Source organism: Eublepharis macularius, chromosome 4, assembly GCF_028583425.1.
Source record: "Eublepharis macularius isolate TG4126 chromosome 4, MPM_Emac_v1.0, whole genome shotgun sequence".
Classification (NCBI taxonomy): domain Eukaryota; kingdom Metazoa; phylum Chordata; class Lepidosauria; order Squamata; family Eublepharidae; genus Eublepharis; species Eublepharis macularius.
Genome location: NC_072793.1, coordinates 149,676,503 through 149,696,045, shown reverse-complemented (window position 1 = coordinate 149,696,045; position 19,543 = coordinate 149,676,503). Strand labels below are relative to the sequence as shown.

General features: G+C 42.4%; 1 protein-coding gene across 1 annotated transcript in view; it reads right to left on the bottom strand.

Annotated features, from left to right (window-relative positions):
* FHIT (fragile histidine triad diadenosine triphosphatase) overlaps window positions 1-19,543 on the bottom strand; it is a 1,476,895-nt gene that overhangs the window by 914,373 nt on the left and 542,979 nt on the right. The window contains exon 4 of the mRNA XM_054978165.1: window positions 3,636-3,764. Coding sequence (XP_054834140.1) covers window positions 3,636-3,738 — 103 coding nt within the window. The 5' untranslated portion in view covers window positions 3,739-3,764. The remainder of the gene's footprint in view (window positions 1-3,635; window positions 3,765-19,543) is intronic.

The window sequence follows — 19,543 nt, the reverse complement described above, 5'->3', positions numbered from 1 at the left end:
TAGAGGACCCTGCCCCAGGAAAAAGTTTTCAGGGGAGGATATCATGCTGCCATGGGTAGAGGGAGGTGGGAGAGTCACTCTCAGAAGGTGGAAGTCCTTACATCTGCAGAACTGTAGTCTGGATCCAACCCTACAGGATTTTTTTTAAAAAGAAGACTGGTTAAAAAAAAGAAGATTGTCTAGCCATTCAAATCTCTCCTGCAATGTATCCAACACAATTTGTGTGTGTTGACTGGGTAGCAGGGAGTGCTTCTTTAAACATTTTCAAGAAAAGTATTGAAAGAATCAGATTTATTTGTCCGAGTGCAGCAATCTATACGCCTAGGTAGCTGGAAAAAGAAGAAAGTTTGCAATGTGCTTTACATATCGAGTGCACAGTCACCTGAGCACTCCCTATGAGTAAGCATCATTGCAGGAAATGCAAATTACCTAATTATCACTTCCAATTCCTATGCATTTCGGTGACGCTTGCCCATAAGCAGTTTTCAGTGGGTAGTACTGTATTGCTTGCCTTTCAGAATATTGCCATATTTTCAGAATAATTCTAGCACAAACTATCCCTGATCCTTTTAATCCTGGATTTCTCAAAACATAAAAGTTAATTAACCTGACATATGAAGTGAATTGGCTTTTAAACTCATTCTTTTTTTTACTCTTTAATTCACAGAAATTCAAATACATTAATATTTCATTCTCTCTCTCTCTCTCTCTCTGTATATTAAAAGAAATGCCATAAGCATAAGAGAAACAAAGCAGATAAAATTATTGCTATAAAGCACAGGAAATACTTTTCTAGTTGCCAGATCAGATGAATGTTGTTTTATGCAGACCTTTTACTAGCTTACAGCAGCAAATTGCTTTATTTTACATACGACATTCTGTCTTCAGAGTGGTAATTTTTCCTCTAGTTTTTTTTTCTCTCAGTATAAAGGGGGAGGGTGCATTTTGTTTTTAGTAACTGAACACTTGTTCAACAACAATAAAAAAGAAACCAGCAAAGACTGTACCACATACAACACATCAGCTATTTTTAAAAGAAATTCCAGCTTTACAGAGTTCCTTCCAAACCCAAACTGGAGCAAGAAAATACATCTGCCAGACAGGCATGCAATAACTACACAACAAAAAGTTAACAGATCTTTATTTAGGAAGCCTGAAAATGAATTTGTTTTCCCAGCTCTTTAAGCCAAACACCCCCACATTTCGGAGGGCGGCGCAGGGAGACAGCGCGATATTTTCCTTGAGAAATTACATGCAGCTTTATATTTAACTATGGTAAAATGTAGCAATTATTCGTTCATTTTTAAAACTTATTTCTAACCCAATGTTCTAAATAAAATTTACACAAAGTTGTTAACAATCAATTAAGATATCTCAATAAAACCAATCGGTGGTATAAATTTATTTTTTTCTAAAAAAACCCCACACAAACTCACAGCAAGAAAAAAATCCAAACAAACCAAAGCAGAAGCAGACTTTTCCACTGGGCAGTAGCAGTAGTATTGGGCCTCCCTTAGGATAACCATCCTCAAGCTGCGGCCTGGAGTTCCACTGGAATGACAACTGATTTCCGGACTGCATACAGCAGTTCCTTTGAAGAAAATGGCTGCTTTGCAGCATGGATTGTATGGCATCACATACCCACTGAGCAATTCTGAAGAGTATGAAGAAGTACTCTCAGAAGGCCCGTATGGTGTATTAGTTACAGAACAGGACTAGGATCTCGGAAACCAAGGTTTGAATCCCCCCTCTTTATGCAAGCTTGCTAGGGGACCTTGGTCCAGTGCAGGTAGCTTCTTTTTCTCTCCCTGCTGCTCTGCTAGACAGTAGTGGGGAAGGCAGAGGTTTGTTTGTTCCTTTTGCCTGTCTGAACAAGCAGTTGGCACTCTGCGAGGTAGAGGAGCAGCTACCAGCACAACTTGCCCACATACAAGAGAGAATGACAACGGTTCCCTGCCTTCTTTTTGCACAAGAGAAGGTAGAAAATGTGAGCAATGGGACCCACTACATGGCATCTTGCCAAAGAATTGAACTCAGCCCCCAAAGTTGTCTACAAAGTATGGCCGCCATCAATCAATTCAAGCCATTCAGAGGCCCCCGCAGACAGAGAAGCAAGAGTAGGGTTTGTCAAATAGGACTACCACTGAGTTTGGAAGCAATCCTTCGTGTTCTCCATTGACTTGAATGTGATATGACTGGACTGTAGCCACATCTGCAGCCTCAGATGAAGTAACAGCAACACACAGGGTTGTTTGTCTGGAGCCAGTTTCACCACCATTTCATAGTCTCATCCTGAATTTCATGAACTTGAAACACCTTTGCAAAGAACTACCAAGATGTGCGCCTGGGAGCTGCCTATGAACTTACTTATTTGCCTTGGGCAATCTAGATCTCATAACAGATAAACCAGTCAAACAATGGCATTTCCAGTGCTCTTTTTAAATAGCTACCAATGTAGCTTTTTTGATATGAGGAAAGACAATGGAGTTGGATTCTGTGCAGCAGCAACAGAAGGTGGAGAAACCCCCTTCTTCTCCAGAAGCAGCCTGTGATCCGTTGAGAATGAAAAGCCACACAACACCAAGAGATTGCTCTAAAGAGGGGGAAGTGATCAAAATGCTCCACTGGCTCCAAGAGGCAGAGAGGGCTGGATTTTGACCCCATTACTCTCCACACATGTCCCCCAGTCCTGGTCGTTGCCTTTTGGAAGCTCACAGGCACATTCTTGGGGAAGAATGGGAAGCTGGGGGAAAATCCACCTCTATATTCCATTGAAGCCACATACCTAACCAGTGTGATGCAGTGGTCAGAGTGCTGGACTGTGGAGACTTGGGTTCATTTCCACTCTGCTGTGAATCTTACGGGGTAACCGTGTGTCAATCACATTATCTCAGCCTAATTTACCTCAGAGCATTGTTGTGAGAATCAGAGGAGAGGAGAATGATATAAGCTGCTTTTCATCTCCTTTGGCGAGAAAGGCAGGGTATAAATGAAGTAAAATAAAATTTTACAGAAGATACAAATGTGAAGGAGATATCAGTTTTGAAGTCTGATTTTTCTTTTCCTTACGAACAACTCCCTTTCCACAGAAGTCTCACTAGATGATATACCTAGCTGGGTACTAGAGAGAAGCAAGGCGATGTTACTTTGAGACTAGCACAACTGACACCTTAAGACACTTTACTACAAGCCCACTGCATTTTAATTCTAACACCATCACTTGTAAAAGCATTTGCGCGGACCAAAATGCTTGTGCCAGCATTAGTAAAAATAGACTGCATCATAGAACCAATAATATGACAGTTAAAACAGGAGTATCTCTGATGTGCTTTAAAATGCTTTTTTTAAAAACAGAAAAGGAGCACCTGTTTATTTATACATCTTCTGTGGTGAAAAGGTCAGTAGAAAATTCACCTCTAAGGTCATTGTTGCTAAGCAACCAGTTTCAGAAGTTCTGCAACACTGATCAAGCATATTATGTTCCACTGACTGGCTTTAGAATAAATATGAGTAACATCTTACCTGTTCTTCAATGTGAAGAGAGAAACAGCTTCTACTTTTCCTCAAGGAGTGCTGAGTGTTCCAAAATGTCCGTCACAGAAGCTACGTTTAAATAACAAAACCAAAAAGGATACGACCCGGGACCACTGGCTTCCTGTTCACAAGTGCAAATGATAGCTCCGTCTTCAGAAACACAACAGAGGGCTTGATGAGATGCTGCCCAAATCGGAGTGACATTTTAAATCTTCTGTAAGTAAGACCTACTGAAGAGAATAATCACAGTCAGATCACCACATATGCCACATTTCCACAGATAATAAATATGATTGTTAACATCACTTTGGAGAACAAAAAACATGCTAAGTCAGTTTTGGTCTCATCTCCACATGATCCTACGTTCCTTTCCTTAACCTGTTTGATTTCTTAATGAACATCTATGTCATTGGCCAAACCATGCTAACAACCTTTTAATCAATGTTTGATCCAATTTAGCTGGAAATGTTTGGTATTTAAAGTTGGAAAGGTTCTTAACTTCATGAAAGGGTTAAACAATATTCTTGCATCATCTGTAATTTCTTGGAAAAATACTCTATCAACTTAAATATTCTCTTCAGAAGAAATATGTTTCTGTTCCTTGTGGTGGGTGAGGCATATGGTGGAAGTTGTGTCCAAAAAGTTCATTAATATGAAGAAAATTCCATTGATATTCTAATTTTCTTATGATTCCTAAGTCCTGTATATGGGCCTTTCAGCTTGTAGTTTAAAACATGCACTAATGTGTATGTTAGTAGTTAGTATAATATTTTTAGTGTTCAAAGTGCTTCACACATTATCTTGTTGTGAACTTTAAGATAAACCAATATTATTATCCCCATATCACAAATGGGGGGAGGCTGCCTAAGGCCACCTACTAAGTTCATAGCATGATTTGAACAAACCACTATGCTACACCAGTCTTCATTCCTCGTTGTTCTCATTGGCTCAGTTCATACATAACATGATTATGATTTGTGTGTTCATCTGGACATGTGCCATTATTACCAACTATGGGTTGTTAAGGATCCAACAAGCATTGAAATTATGGTTTGAAGTTGCTTCGTTAAGCACAATTACCGTCACCTACGGTTTTGCATGATGTAATATTCCTGTACCTGCTACCAAAATGTAGGGAGTGAAAACGAGCCTTTAAAAATATATATGCCTGGTTGTGATTTTGAAGGGCCAATCTCCTATTTATTAAGACCACTGAGCAAGTTTGACGCAGGGGTTCAAGAATATACCACCTGACCCAGTGTGGCTGGTTTGATTGCAGATGTTCTCCCCTCCCCCCAAAAAAACCCTTTAGTGGTGGTGTACAGGGAGAAGCTCTACCTGAAATCCCTTAGGTCACCAGTTCAAGACCCACCGTAGGCTTGAATCCGACAGCCTTAAGTGACAATGTGTGGCTGCCCAATGTACTTCTAGCGTGGAAATGTCTAGAGATTTAGGGGCAATGCCTGGGGAGGGTGGAGTTCATGGAGGGGAGGGGTCTCAGCAGAGATGTAATGCCATACAGTCTGCCCTCCAAACCTGCCATTTCCTCCAGGGGAGCTGATCTATGTGGTCTGGAGATCAGTTGTAATTCCAGAACCTGGAGGTTGGTAATGGTAACTCTAACACAAGCCAGTACTGTGCGGCAGGATGCACTTTCGTTGCAGTCACATAGAATGAGGGAGATTGTTCTGTTCCTGGCAATGCTTTCACATGCACACATGTCTGCTATTCAGGGACACCATGGAGTGAAGGAAGGACAGAGGACCCCATTGTGCAGACATAAGTGAAAAGAGATTTAAAACATGTAAACTATGAAAACATTTTTATGGGATGTATTCTTCTTCTTGTGCTTTTTAGTTGTGAGATCCAATTTTATTTCATTGTTCATTGCATGTATTATACTGGCCCTTAGCATTGCTTTATAACTTTGTAATCCGCCCTCTTGAGAACAACAGATGATAAATAACATAAAGAAATAAATACACACAGCAGCCATTGCTTCGCGCACAGTGCATTGCTTAACAGAGTTACACCCTTCTAAGCCCATTGATTTCGATGAATTTAAATGGTACAGCTGTTTAGGATTGCAGTACTTGTCTGGATCAATGGTGGGGGGGCATAGGTACAGATTTTTTCCCCTCAGAGCTCTTAAAGGAGGGGCATGAAATCAAATACATTGGTGGCTTTTTGTTTAAAAAAAAAAACATTATAGAAACCTCGTGCTGCTATAGTGCCAAGCTCCTCTCCTTTTCACTCTACCAGGAAGGATGAATCAGATTAGCAATCATTTTAAAATGAGAATGTCAAAATGCCTGAATGGTCGGCAAGAAACCACTTTCTGACACTGAAGAACAGAGGGAAAAAGCTAACACCTCCAAAATAGAATTAGGAGTGGAAAGAGCATCGGATGTAGAGAGCACACAGGCAGAACTGGAGATGCTGCTTCTTGCCACACTCAAAAATAATAAACACTTCTAGCAGAAGGTGGATGACCTTGGAAATAAAGGCAGCTTCCTATGCTTCTACAAGCAAAGCCTCCAGGGGCATCGAAAGCGATGACGATGACCTAGTGCTTTTCCTCCTAACTATCCAGCTGAATTATTAGGGGCTATAGAGCCTGTGGACCACCAGCCTGTTTAATGGTGGCTCTGAGATTCAGGAAGGGAAAAAATATATAATCAGACCCTACTCTAGAGAGAGCAGTAATAGCATGCTGCATTTTTTTATGTTTTAGAAGGCAACAAATATGGAGAGGAGCAAGAGGCGAGGTTAACGTTGTGTTTAAAGATTTCACAATTCATGCAGCATATATCTTTTCAATGCACTGGAAAATACAAAGAGAGAAAAGCAAAGTTTTGCTGAAGTTACCATCACAGCATGGATCCGGAGGAGTTAGTCATGTTAGTCTGTTGTAGCAAAATAGTAAAGAGTCCAGTAGCACCTTTAAGACTAACCATCTTTATTGTAGCATAAGCTTTTGAGAGCCACAGCTCTCTTCGTCAAATGCATCTGACAAAGACAGCTGTGGCTCTCGAAATCTTATGCTACAATAAAGTTGGTTAGTCTTAAAGGTGCTACTGGACTCTTTACTATTTTGCATCATAGCATGGAACAGGTTTCGAACAGGACAGGTTATGTGTTGGATGTAGGTTAACAAAGCTTAAGATCTGTACACCAAAGTTAATGGCAAAACAGAGACCTGTATATTATTAAATTATGCATAGTAGTAAATATCAGGTATTTGGTTGTTGGCATGTATTGGCAATATGTAGCAATAATATGTAGCAATAAGGATAAAGAACGGGGTCTCAAGATAAGGTTGCCAGGTGCCCCCCCCCCAATTGACTGGGGCCCCAGCATTTTCCCTATTTTTCAGCTTTATAACAACAACAACATTCAGTTTATATACTTCCTTTTAGGACAACTTAACACCCACTCAGAGCTGTTTACAAAGTATGTTACTATTTGTTGTGGGGATAATAGTAACATATTGTCGAAGGCTTTCACGGCCGGAGAACGATGGTTGTTGTGGGTTTTCCGGGCTGTATTGCCGTGGTCTTGGCATTGTAGTTCCTGACGTTTCGCCAGCAGCTGTGGCTGGCATCTTCAGAGGTGTAGCACCAAAAGACAAAGATCTCTCAGTGTCACAGTGTGGAAAAGAGAAGAGATGTAGGTCATTTGTATCTACTCAGGAGGGGTGGGGTTGAACTGAGTCATCCTGTAAGAGTTTCCCAGGGTGTGGAATGCTAATGGCGGGAGGCTTCACTGTATCCTGAGGAGGTTCTTTTGCATATGGATTGGTACTTGATGTGCTAATCTTCTCTGCAGGGCTATTGTCAGGGATAGAATGTTTTGTTAGCCTGGTGTTTTTCAGAACTGGCAACCATGCTCGGTTCATTCTTAAGGTTTCTTCTTTCCTGTTGAAGTTTTGCTTATGCTTGTGAATTTCAATGGCTTCCCTGTGCAGTCTGACAAAGTAGTTGGAAGTGTTGTCCAGTATTTTGGTGTCCTGGAATAAGATACTGTGCCCTGTTTGAGTTAGGCTATGTTCAGCCACTGCTGATTTTTCAGGTTGTCCAAGTCTGCAGTGTCTTTCATGTCAGTAGAGACCCCCTAACCTCTGCAGGAGTATACCGTATACCCTGCAGCTGTGGACAAGTTTACATCGGGACCACAAAGCGTAGCATCCAGACAAGAATAAAAGAACATGAAAGACACTGCAGACTTGGACAACTTGAAAAATCAGCAGTGGCTGAACATAGCCTAACTCAAACAGGGCACAGTATCTTATTCCAGGACACCAAAATACTGGACAACACTTCCAACTACTTTGTCAGACTGCACAGGGAAGCCATTGAAATTCACAAGCATAAGCAAAACTTCAACAGGAAAGAAGAAACCTTAAGAATGAACCGAGCATGGTTGCCAGTTCTGAAAAACACCAGGCTAACAAAACATTCTATCCCTGACAATAGCCCTGCAGAGAAGATTAGCACATCAAGTACCAATCCATATGCAAAAGAACCTCCTCAGGATACAGTGAAGCCTCCCGCCATTAGCATTCCACACCCTGGGAAACTCTTACAGGATGACTCAGTTCAACCCCACCCCTCCTGAGTAGATACAAATGACCTACATCTCTTCTCTTTTCCACACTGTGACACTGAGAGATCTCTGTCTTTTGGTGCTACACCTCTGAAGATGCCAGCCACAGCTGCTGGCGAAACGTCAGGAACTACAATGCCAAGACCACGGCAATACAGCCCGGAAAACCCACAACAACCATCGTTCTCCGGCCGTGAAAGCCTTCGACAATATGTTACTATTATCCCCACAACAAATACCGTGTGAGGTGGTTGGGGCTGATAGAGCTCCAGAGAGCTGTGACTAGCCCAAGGTCACCCAGCTGGCTTCAAGTGGAGGAGTGGAGAATCAAACCCAGCTCTCCAGATTAGAGTCCCGTGCTTTTAACCACTACACCAAACTGGCTCTTTGTGCACACACTCCTGATTCTAGCATGATGATGTCACTTACATGAGTGACATCATTGCTGGCACTGGAGGCTGGGTATTCTGTCCGGCTACTTCCCCAGGGTACAGGTGGCCAGGCAAGTGAGCAGGTTGGCCGGCTGGCCTCCTCCCTGGTGCACAGGTGGCTGGGTGAGCAGGTGGGCCAACCAGCAGCTTCCCCAGAGCACAGGCAGCAGGGCAAGCAAGCGGCCAGACAGGCTGGAAGCAGGGAGGAGGAGGTGGAGGCAGTGCAGGAGGCTGGGCAGGCCTGCCTGCCACTTCCTCAGGATTCTTTCAAGCAGAAGGGGAAGCAGTACAGGCAGTGCAGGAAGGCCTGCTGATGCTGCCACTACCTCCTGCAGGCCAGCAGCCAGTTGCTCCTCCCTCACATACAAAAATACTGGACATTTATATATTGGATATTTTAACTGTGTTTCTCTCAGACAGTCCAATTAAAAACCGGACTATCCAGGGGAAAAACGGACACCTGGCAACCCTATCTATAGATGAATATTGTTTCAAGACTTCAACGCTCTAACGGTCTTCTGGATAGGACTTTCCCTTCAGCACAACTGCAATCAACAGGTCAAAATCTGCAATACTGTACACAGGGTGATTAATTTACATCAAATTCTCCCAACTCAGACTAGCCTGGAAGATGGCCTCCTACCTTGACACAACTAATCCGGCCACACTAAACAAAGGAGGTCAAAACATATGTAATAATGTAATATCCTTCTACTACAATTGAGCAATGGTTTGTTCATATCACAACCAGAGCCTGTGATATCTGGTTGTGATATGAACAAACCATTGCTCAATTGTAGTAGAAGGATATTACATTATTACATATGTTTTAACAAAAATATTGCCACACTTGGTTTGACCTATAAATTGTATTTATTTATACTGAGACAATCTCTGGTTGCCAGACATATCCTGGAATTGCAATTTATCTTCAGAAAACAAAGATCAGTTTCCCTGGAGAAAATGGCACCTTGGAGGGTGGACATTATTGTCAGGGTCTGTCCTGCTAGGAGAAAGCAACCTAAGTAACGCCATATTAATTCCTGTAGTTGTTTAGTCTTTCTCTCCCTCCAGGTTCCTTCAAGTGCTGGGACCGCATTTTCCATGGGAGAGGGTGCTGCATCTTATCTGCTTTCTTCTTAGTCGACCTTGATGAGCCAGCGTTCCCACAGAGAAGCATCCTGCTATGTGAACTCTGGGGGGAGGCTGGGATCTGAGGGTTTGATGTGTAGCAACTTTCATTTTGTAACTCATTCCTAACAAAGCTTGTGTTCAGCTAGGACTATCTTGGTTCTGGAGTGTGGACCTCTGGGCCTGAATGCTGTCTTTCTAATAAACCTTTTGAAATTAAGAGACTTTGGCTTCTTGCAGAAGGAAAAAAGGCAGACTCTGGCTAACTGGGATGCCACAGCCTGACAATTATGGCATTATACCCAACTGAGCTCCATACTCTTCCCAAACCCTGCCCTCCCCAGGCACTGCCCCCAGATCTCTAGCAATTTCCCAACTCTCTCATCATCAGCACAGTATTTATCACTAGACATGGGCACGAACAGGGAAAAAATAAACATGGTGTTCGTTATTCGTTGCCATCCATGAACAACGAACAACAAACACTGACAAACATGACCTGTTAATGAATATGTTCGTTGTTTGTTGTTCGTGGGGGCCAGCAGGCTCTCCTCCAGCCATCAAGATCCCTACCACACCACTCCCAGAAACCTTACCTGCGCAGGCACCAGGAAAGGTACCAATAATAAATAATAGCTTGGCCCAGAGCCTGGCAGCAGCCCTGGAACCTGAAGGGGTAGATCCCTACCACACCACTCCCAGAAACCTTACCTAAGCAGGCAGCAGGAAAGGTACCAGTAATAAATAATAGCTTGGCCCAGAGCCTGGCAGCAGCCCTGGAACTTGAAGAGGTAGATCCCTATCCCACCACATACAAAGTAAATTCAAGCTCCAATGCACTCTCCCTGTCTCTCTCTCAAAATGCCAACAACTGTCTCTCCCTCTCCACTGTCTGCAAAACCAGAGCTGGGAGCCCCCCTCCCTCCTGCTCTTTGCTCCCTTGTTGTAACAAATTTGGAGCTCCACACTTGAAAGGAAGACCTGCCTATCAAGCTAAATTAGGCTTAGATTGGGGTTTCCAGGGCAACAGCAGGAGTTCAGACAGCGTTCAAGTAAGCCTTGCCTATGGTTGCCAAGGGAATTGATTGCAGGTGCCAGGCTGTCTGGCTTGACGAACAGCACCAAACAGCAACGAACAAGGCTTGCAACGACCACCTGTTCGTTTAGAATGGGGCCTCATGAACAGCTTGTTCATGAACAGCTGATTGGGCTGTTTGTGGCTTTTTTTAGTTCGTATTGCTGTTTGTGCCCATCTCTAGTTATCACTAGATAGGGCACTTAGACCAGGCATAGGGTGGGTTTTATGCACAGGTGAACTTCTCTAATCATGCCATCTTAAACAACACTTTCCTCAGACTAAGACCCAAGTTGAATTCTGAGCTGAATTATCAGGATGTCTCTATAAAACAACCAGAGATCCTATGTGATAGAAAGCAGAGGGGATTTTTTAATTTGTAGAAGTAAACAAATCAATATGTTGCTGTCTTGGAGATTCTTTATATAAGGCCATCCTGTTTACTTAAAGAAAATGCTTTTTCCCAAGAAACTTTACCCTTCTTGACAAGAAACACTAATTAGTCATTATGTACTATTTAAATTACCCTCTTCCTGACCTTGTACGAAAGGGTGATGTTTTCAGTATGTCTAGGCCATCCTTGGCATGCTGGTTCTATAATGCAATCGCCTTTTCATCCTGCATAACTAATTAATATTCAGCAATTGTATCACACACAGGTTTTTTTAAAAAAAATTAAATAGTTGGCTGTACAGAAAGGATTGCAGCAATTTGTAGAATTCACCAATAACTGGTGATGAACAAACTCCTCTCAACAAAGTTGAGAACCGGATTAGGGTTCCCAAGTCCCTTTACCCTCCTGGTGGAAGGGCGGGTACTCGCTCCCATGCCTGCACAATGATGTCACATCCAGTGATGTCACTTCCAGCCAACGTCATCATGCAAGTGCATGTGCGAGCTTCACAATGGGCCAATTTGGGCCTTGGGGCAACACAATGACACTACTCTCAGGAAGTGACATCATTGTGCTGCCCCAGGAGAGCGCCTGAGAGCAGTGGCAGGGGGTGGAGGGAGGGAGCAGGGGATCTCCCACTACCACCAGGGGACTAGTAACCCTAAACTGGATTCAGCAAACTAAACCCTTTTTTAAAAAAACCTTTAAAAAACCCTGAAAGTACTTTTTTTTCCCCTGAGTCCAGTTCTAAATTCAGATGCCTGCAGTTTTGTGTGAATGGAATAGATTTTGTTAAGAAACAGAAGAGTATTGGATTTAGAAGCACATGACTTGAGATTTGAATAGAATGGATACTTGTGGTATGCCAAAGCTAAGGATAATGCAGAATTTAATAACCACTATAAACTCAGGATTTGTCCGAAAATACTTTTGTGGCTATTGCCACAAGAAGCTTACTTTACAAAAGAAATGTCAAGTTCATTTAAACGGCTAACATGTTGTGATATATATGCAGAGGAGTTAGCCGTGTTGGTCTGTGGTAGCAAAATCAAAATGAGTCCAGTAGCACCTTTAAGACTAACCAATTTTATTGTAGCATAAGCTTTCAAGAATCAAGTTCTCTTCGTCAGATGCATGGTACAGAAACCAGTTTCTGTACCATGCATCTGATGAAGAGAACTTGATTCTCGAAAGCTTATGCTACAATAAAATTGGTTAGACTTAAAGGTGCTACTGGACTCTTTTTGATATTGTAATATGTTAGAATTTTCACAAGGTGAAAATTAAATTAAGAGAAGATTTGGTAACTGAGGGACAGACACATTTGCCAATGATTTTCTTATTTGCAAATTTTAGAAAGATTTAAAGTAGACAAGTATTAGAATTTTTATAAGATGATGTATTGTTGGTATATGACTTCTGAGAAACTGGCCAGAACATATAAGGGTATTTCGAACTGATGCTGGAAATGTGAACAATATGAAGGATCATATTACCATATATGATAGACACGTAAGAAAGCAAAAAAAAAATTGGACACAAATACAATTATTAATTCAGAAGATTTTAAAGACTAATATACAACTGAAACCAGAATCTTTTCTTTGGGAACTGATGGATACTCAGCTGGAAATAAGTTATGGAACTTTTTTTATATATATGACTATGGCAGTGAGACTATTATATGTGTAAATTTGGAAGAGTCCAACAAGGCCTCCAATAGAGGAATGATGGATAAAGGTGCTGGAATTTGCAACGATGGCAAAACTTACATAATTGGTTAGAGAAAAGGCAGTAAGTTCATTTATTGTTGAATGGAAACCCTTTATAGACTTTGCATGAATTAGATAATAATGATTTGATGGTTTGTGGATTTACCCAGGGGTCATTTCGTAGAAAAATTGCTGGAGGAACTCATCAGCATATCTCATTAGCATAATTCATTAGCATATGCCATGCCCCTTGCCATCACCGGAAATGTGTCATTAGCATAACTGATTTGCATATGCCACACCCCCTGATATCACTTATTCTGGCTGTTTTGGACCCAATCCTGGCCAGTCAGGGCCGAAATTGGGCCCAAAATGGCAAAAGGGGGCTGAAAATGGCCGAAAAGTGGCCCCAAATGGTCAGGATCGGGCCACTGCTGAACAGGAGAGTGATCCACTACCCGTCAGAGGCCCGATCTGGGCCATTTCGGCCCCAATACAGAATGAAATGAGGCCAAAATGGCTGAGAGTCAGGTGGGCAGGGCCACCTGACATGTGACCTCTTTGTGGAACTGCCGGAACGGTGTTCCTGCGTGTTCCCCTTCGAAATGAACCCTGGGTTTACCAAATAAGGATTTGGAACATTAGGAAAAAGAAAGTTTTTCTTTGTAACATAGAGAAAATTTGAAAATTGTATTTATATCTGTCATGAAAAAATTGGAAACCTTTTTTAGTTTATATAGATTTTTTTTCATTTGTTTGATTTATCTGTTTGTTTTGTTATTATTTTTGTTAGTTGTTATTTTTAATTTGGCTACTGTATGTGTAGTTAACTTTTTGTCAATTTGTCATTTTCTTCATATAAAAGTCTTAATAAAAATACATTTTATGGATCTGACAGCACCTTATTAACACTAATCATTTCCCCCATCCTCTCTAGAGTGCCATCTGGACTTTTAATAGTTTGCTCATTTTACTATGATAAAGTCTACTTCACCATATTTTGTTTAAAATTAAACAAATAAAAGATTTCTTTGCAGTAAAAAAAAAAGAGGTCACACTTACTTCCTTGTAAACTCCAGTACAATGGCAGGCCTTGAAAAGGAAAAGACTTCTCAGTTTGCTGGGGGGCGGGGGGGGGGGCAATGCCCTTTAGGAGCAAGAGCTGGAGAATCCATCCTTCTTGACTTACATAACACCTTTTCCCACAACATTAGGGGGCCACCTCCTGTTCCCCTGCTTTCATTGCTCACTAGCCCTCTGAGGACTGCAGTAAGAAAAATTCTGTTTTAAATGGTGTTGCTGGCACATCACTTCCAGCAAATATCCAGATGTGACATCATGTCACCAGCATGACAGAGAATGCTCTAGGATTTGAGCAAAACTCTATGGCTTTAACATTAAGTTTTGGCCAAACTCTAGAATGTCATTGCAATGTCATGCCAGCAACATGATGTCACTTCCAGTATTCGCTTAAAGTGATGCTGTGCCCTTGGCACGGCACCATTTCTCCTCATTCCTGCCTTCCCCTGGTGGTTCAGCCATTCTGCATTCCTAGCTTCACAGTGATCTTTCTCTTTCCATCCATCTCTATTGTCAGATGGAAATACGACTGTGAAAAGCTCCATCTGGCTGCACCATTCCCTGTCCCCATCCTGGCTTTCATCTTTTGGCTGGCTTTGTTACAACCTTCCTAAGTTCCTTACCCTTTTTGGAAGGATAGCAATGGACATAATGAGCTTCCTTTTTTGCTGAGGAGTTCAGGAGCGGTTAACATGCAAGTTGGAGCAGCTTGGATGAGCTGTGCTTCCAAGGTGGATCGTGAAGGCTACTACAGCCTCAGTGGATTTAACACAGCATAAACACATCAACACCTGCCTTTTACCTCACTCTGAGTTTAACGTGTTTTTATACACAACTAGGAGGGGAGAATTTTTTTATATCATGTGACAATGTGTTAAAATGTCTGGAAATTGTCATTTCAAACTGCTAAATGTCAGCCTGTTTGCTAATTACTGAATTCAGTCAACTCCTACTGGTTTTAATTTTTTAAAAAATAACCCAAAGTTTTAATTGGGGGAAAAAACCCTGAAAAAGATGTTACAAGCACATTCATTTGTTTAATTGGTTTTATTATGTTTTTAAAAGCCACCTTTAAAATGGCAAACTGAATGCTCTGGATTTAGGGGAGGAAACATATGCGAAATGTAGATTGTGTGACATACATTGATTAAGGAAATAAAACGTGTCTTCAGTGACATGTTATTTATAGATACATTTATTTTTCCTTTGACATTTTCTAAGTTACACTGGTTTGCCCTTTACTATACAAAATAGTTCCCTAAAAATTTATTTTTGGCATTTTTTACCTCTCCTAAAAGGGTTTGATTATGTCAAAAAGGGTTTGATTATGTCAAAAAATGACATTTCCAGTCACAGTACCAATGAGCTCTCCATCATTTGAGCTTAATAATGTGTAATGAAGGAGAGGCGCTCCAAAGCAAGTTCCTGTTCTTTCCCGTGATGTTTTGTTGTCCTTCTGATTCACCAGCTCTGCTGCTTCTGATATATAATAAAAAGCAAAATCTATGCAATTCAACATACAGCTCTTTAACTGTCCTCTCATCATCGGTCATATCAGTAGGTGGCCATGGTCTAATCAGTGAGTAAGACTGTATAATGTTGCTTCCATCAAGGAAGATAATGAGGTAAGAGGAGGCATGGAGCTTTTTTTATACCCTAATTCTTTACATTAGCAATGTTCGAGAAACAGAAGCGGGGATGCTCAAAAGCCTCTCTTTTCAGATAGAAATTTGTGACCCAGAACCATGGGAGGGGGGGGGAGTTTGACTCTTTTTTCAAACGTGAAATTGGATCAAAACAAGTTCTATGCATGCTAATTTTCATACCGCTTTCCTAATCCTCCATCATTATCTATGTTACATGTTTTAAAATAAATAAATAGGTGTTTTAATCCAAAAGGGGGTTTGGAGGATAGAAGAGAAGCTACATGGCGAATCTAGTCTTGCCTATTTTACCTGGCTGAATATTTGTTGAGCCTTGACTGCAAATACTTCCCCAAGGCTGTCCCCCGCCTCCACTGCTCCCCTTCCATTGGCCCAATGCACTTAACAGCAAAAAAAAAAAATCTCTTTGTAAAATAGGTGGGTAGGGTTGGTTGTCTTGATTAGGGAAGTGCGCTTCAGGTTTCTGATTCAGGTTTTTACCCGAATCGGGCCCAATTTGTAAAGATTCAGGATTCCCGAATCAACCCCAGCATTGCTGAGCCGATTTGGGAATCTCAAAGCAAAGCTTTCTGAAGTGATTTGTATTGCTTCACGAAGCTCTGGGCAAAGTGGCAGCAGCTGTTCCCACAGCACTTTTCTAGCTGTTTACATTGCAAATGGCAAGAAAAATGTTGCTTGCTTTCAAACTTCCCACCCTGCCACTTTTTTATCCCAATGGGAGGGGGAGTAGGGAACCATTCTCCCCTTCCCATGGGGGAAAAAAGTGATGGGATGGAAATTCTGAAAGGCACCCTTTTCCTGCCACTTGCAAGCAGCATGAAAAGGAGTGCTTTCAAACACCATGCCGCTTGCTTCTCCAGATGGGAGGGGGAGCCTCCTATTCCTCCCATCAGGAGAAGCAAGCGGCTGGGTGGGAAGTTTAAAGCAACCCTTTTCTTGCCACTTGCAAGCTGCACGAAAAGGGTTACTCTGGGCCACAGTGTGCTCTATAAAGATTCTTGAGTCTTTATGGAGCATACCAAAGCCTTTAAATATTTGAATCCCAAAGTTGCGTGCTGCTTTGGGATTTGGGTTATCCAGAATTGTTTTCAAGCTGGACACCAGAATCTTTTTCAAGTATGATGAATGTCACTGACTGATGAATGTCATCAACTGCACAGGCACAAAAGTAGCACATACACTTTAAACTAGTTAGCTTAGAATGGTACGTGACTTGCCCATGATGATACTGGGGCATATGCAATCCCCTGCCCCCACCTGTTACTCCCCAGCCCCACTCAATAGGGGTGACAGACAGGGGCCGATTCCACACGACTTACCTGAACCCGGGACGTTGTGCTACATTGTGGATCATGCCAGGGAAAACGCGAAATATCGCGTTTTCTCGCGAGAGTTTTGCGCAACATCGTGCAAAACTCACGTGAGAAAACACGATATTTTGCATTTTCCTCAGCATGATCCGCAACGTAGCGCAACGTCCCGGGTTCAGGTAAGTCATGTGGAATCGGCCAGGGATCAAAAGAAGCACACGCACTCACTTCCTCTCCGCAGAGGAGTCTCAGTGCATGCTGAGTGAGATCCACCCCTTTGGAGGCAGTTTTCACTTCCAGCAGGCCCGCACTGCAATTCTTTCCTTCAACCCATTGGAAAATGAGCATGAGGGAGGAGGGAGGAGTTGCTCTGTCATGCTCATTTTCCAATGGGATGAAGGAAAAAGCCATGGTGCGTGCATGCTGAAAGTGAAAACTGACTCCAAAGGGGTGTTTTTCACTCAGCGTGCACCAGGAGGATTCCTCTGCAGAGGGGGAGCATGGGAACATGCACGCTCATAGCACGTACACAGGAGGTAAATACCCTACTGTCTTCTGCCCCCCCCCATCCCCCTGCACCCCACTTGGGTATCTGGGACCCCGGGCAACCCTAAGCTGTAATGACACCCCCCTCAGAAACGTTTGTGTTTCAGTTCAGTTCATACTGCATAGCGGCATTGCAGACAGCCAGGAAGGCACTAGGACAGCAATGGCAAGTGGCAGTATCTGTAACTGTTTTCCTTAATAGCAACCAACCAACTGGATCTCAAGGGGAGGGAAACTGAGTCCTAGTGCGGGGTAAAAAAGAGTCCAGTCGCACCTTTAAGACTAACCAATTTTATTGTAGCATAAGCTTTCGAGAATCACGTTCTCTTCGTCAGATGCATGAAGGGCAGAAGGAAACTGGTCAAATATAGAGGAGGAGAGGGGAGGAGAGGAGGAGAGGAGGAGAGGAATCCCCCTCTCCTCCTCCCCCCTCCCCTCTCCTCCTCTATATTTGACTAGTTTCCTTCTGCCCTCCATGCATCTGACAAAGAGAACGTGATTCTCGAAAGCTTATGCTACAATAAAATTGGTTAGTCTTAAAGGTGCTACTGGACTCTTTTTTATTTTGCTACTACAGACTAACACGGCTAACTCTGCTGGATCTAGTGCAGGGTAACTCCATTGGTGGGAGTGGGAATGTTCACATTGTGCATGGGTCCATTTTGTTTTCGATGCCTCCCAGGCAATGGCATTGGCACCGTGTGGATCCAATTCACAAAAGGCTTGTTTTGCTCTGGGGAGGGGAGCAGCAAATGGCATGGTGCCATCAGTGTCACCTCATCAATCTCTTTCTGTGCAGTTCTCCACATAATGCAAGGAAAGTCTGGCAAGCAACCAACAGGCGTGCATATGCAGGTTTGAGGAAGGAGGGGTCTCCTCCAGCCTTTGAGTCCCTAGCTGTCACAAAGGCTCATGTTATGCAGATTAGGGTAACAATGGGAAATAATAAACAATTATTAAAGGAGAGCTGCAGGAGGACTCAGGTATGTGTGGACCGGGTTGCCCTTCTGTTGCTGTCCTTTGCTTAGGTGCCACTGCCACTATAGCCCTCTTATAGCCCTCAAAGCTGGACTAAGACTAAAAGCCTAAGACTTGTGTGTGTGTGTGTGTGTGTGTGTGTGTGTGTGTGTGTGTGTGTGTGTGTACACTACCACAAACTACTAGCCCACTGTGACCTGGTAAAAAGAATTTTAGCGCAGACTGTGTGCAGATGCAACATGCAGTAAGGATCATTGCTCTTATTCACTAACTCCCACCTTTATCAGTCCAAAATGGCTTTCTATGGGTTGAGTTAGAAGTCTAGGGGGGGAGGGGAAATCAACAAACAAACTTGCACTGGTATTTCTTTCATCTTTTCATCAGCATGCACCTTTCATTTCAAAGACATTTGAAATGTCACTGTGTGCATCATGAAGCTCCCCCTGCTACAATGCCACAGCCCTCAATTCCAGCCTCTCTGTTTCTGCCAAGATGGCAGCTTCTTCGTTCTGTAACCGAACACGATGGCCCTGATACATGGCAGAATCAGACAAGCATCACATTCTGCCTGGGCAAGTCAAATGCTGATGAATTAGGCCCTTAGTCTTGTAATAACTGTAGTGACTAATGGAACAACCCAAAGCTGTTATTAAAGAAAGAAGACTGAGTAATATATTACCAGTACTGAGTTCAGAGGAAAATAAATTTTTATAAAGGAAAATAAAAGATTAATATCAATCATGCATGTTTTGTTGTTGTTTTTAAGCTGAACCTGAGAAATGGCTTCACTCCGTAGAAGCAGCTTGAAAGGGCTTTAGTCTGTAAGTGCAACAAAATAAACAAGAACAAAAACGTCACCCGCCCCAGAATCACAAGCTAGGTCTATCTTACATCCTCAAGGATAAACAAAATATTGTGGCATTTATCTGGCAATATAGGGGGCTAGAAGTACATTTTAATTTTGCAAAATGGAGAGGAGTAAGATGAAGGCTCTATGGAATATAACAGTCCGTAAGTTGACTGCAGAGTTTAAAAGTATTTGCTTCCAGATCACGCAATATAAAATTACATTGAGTGATAAAA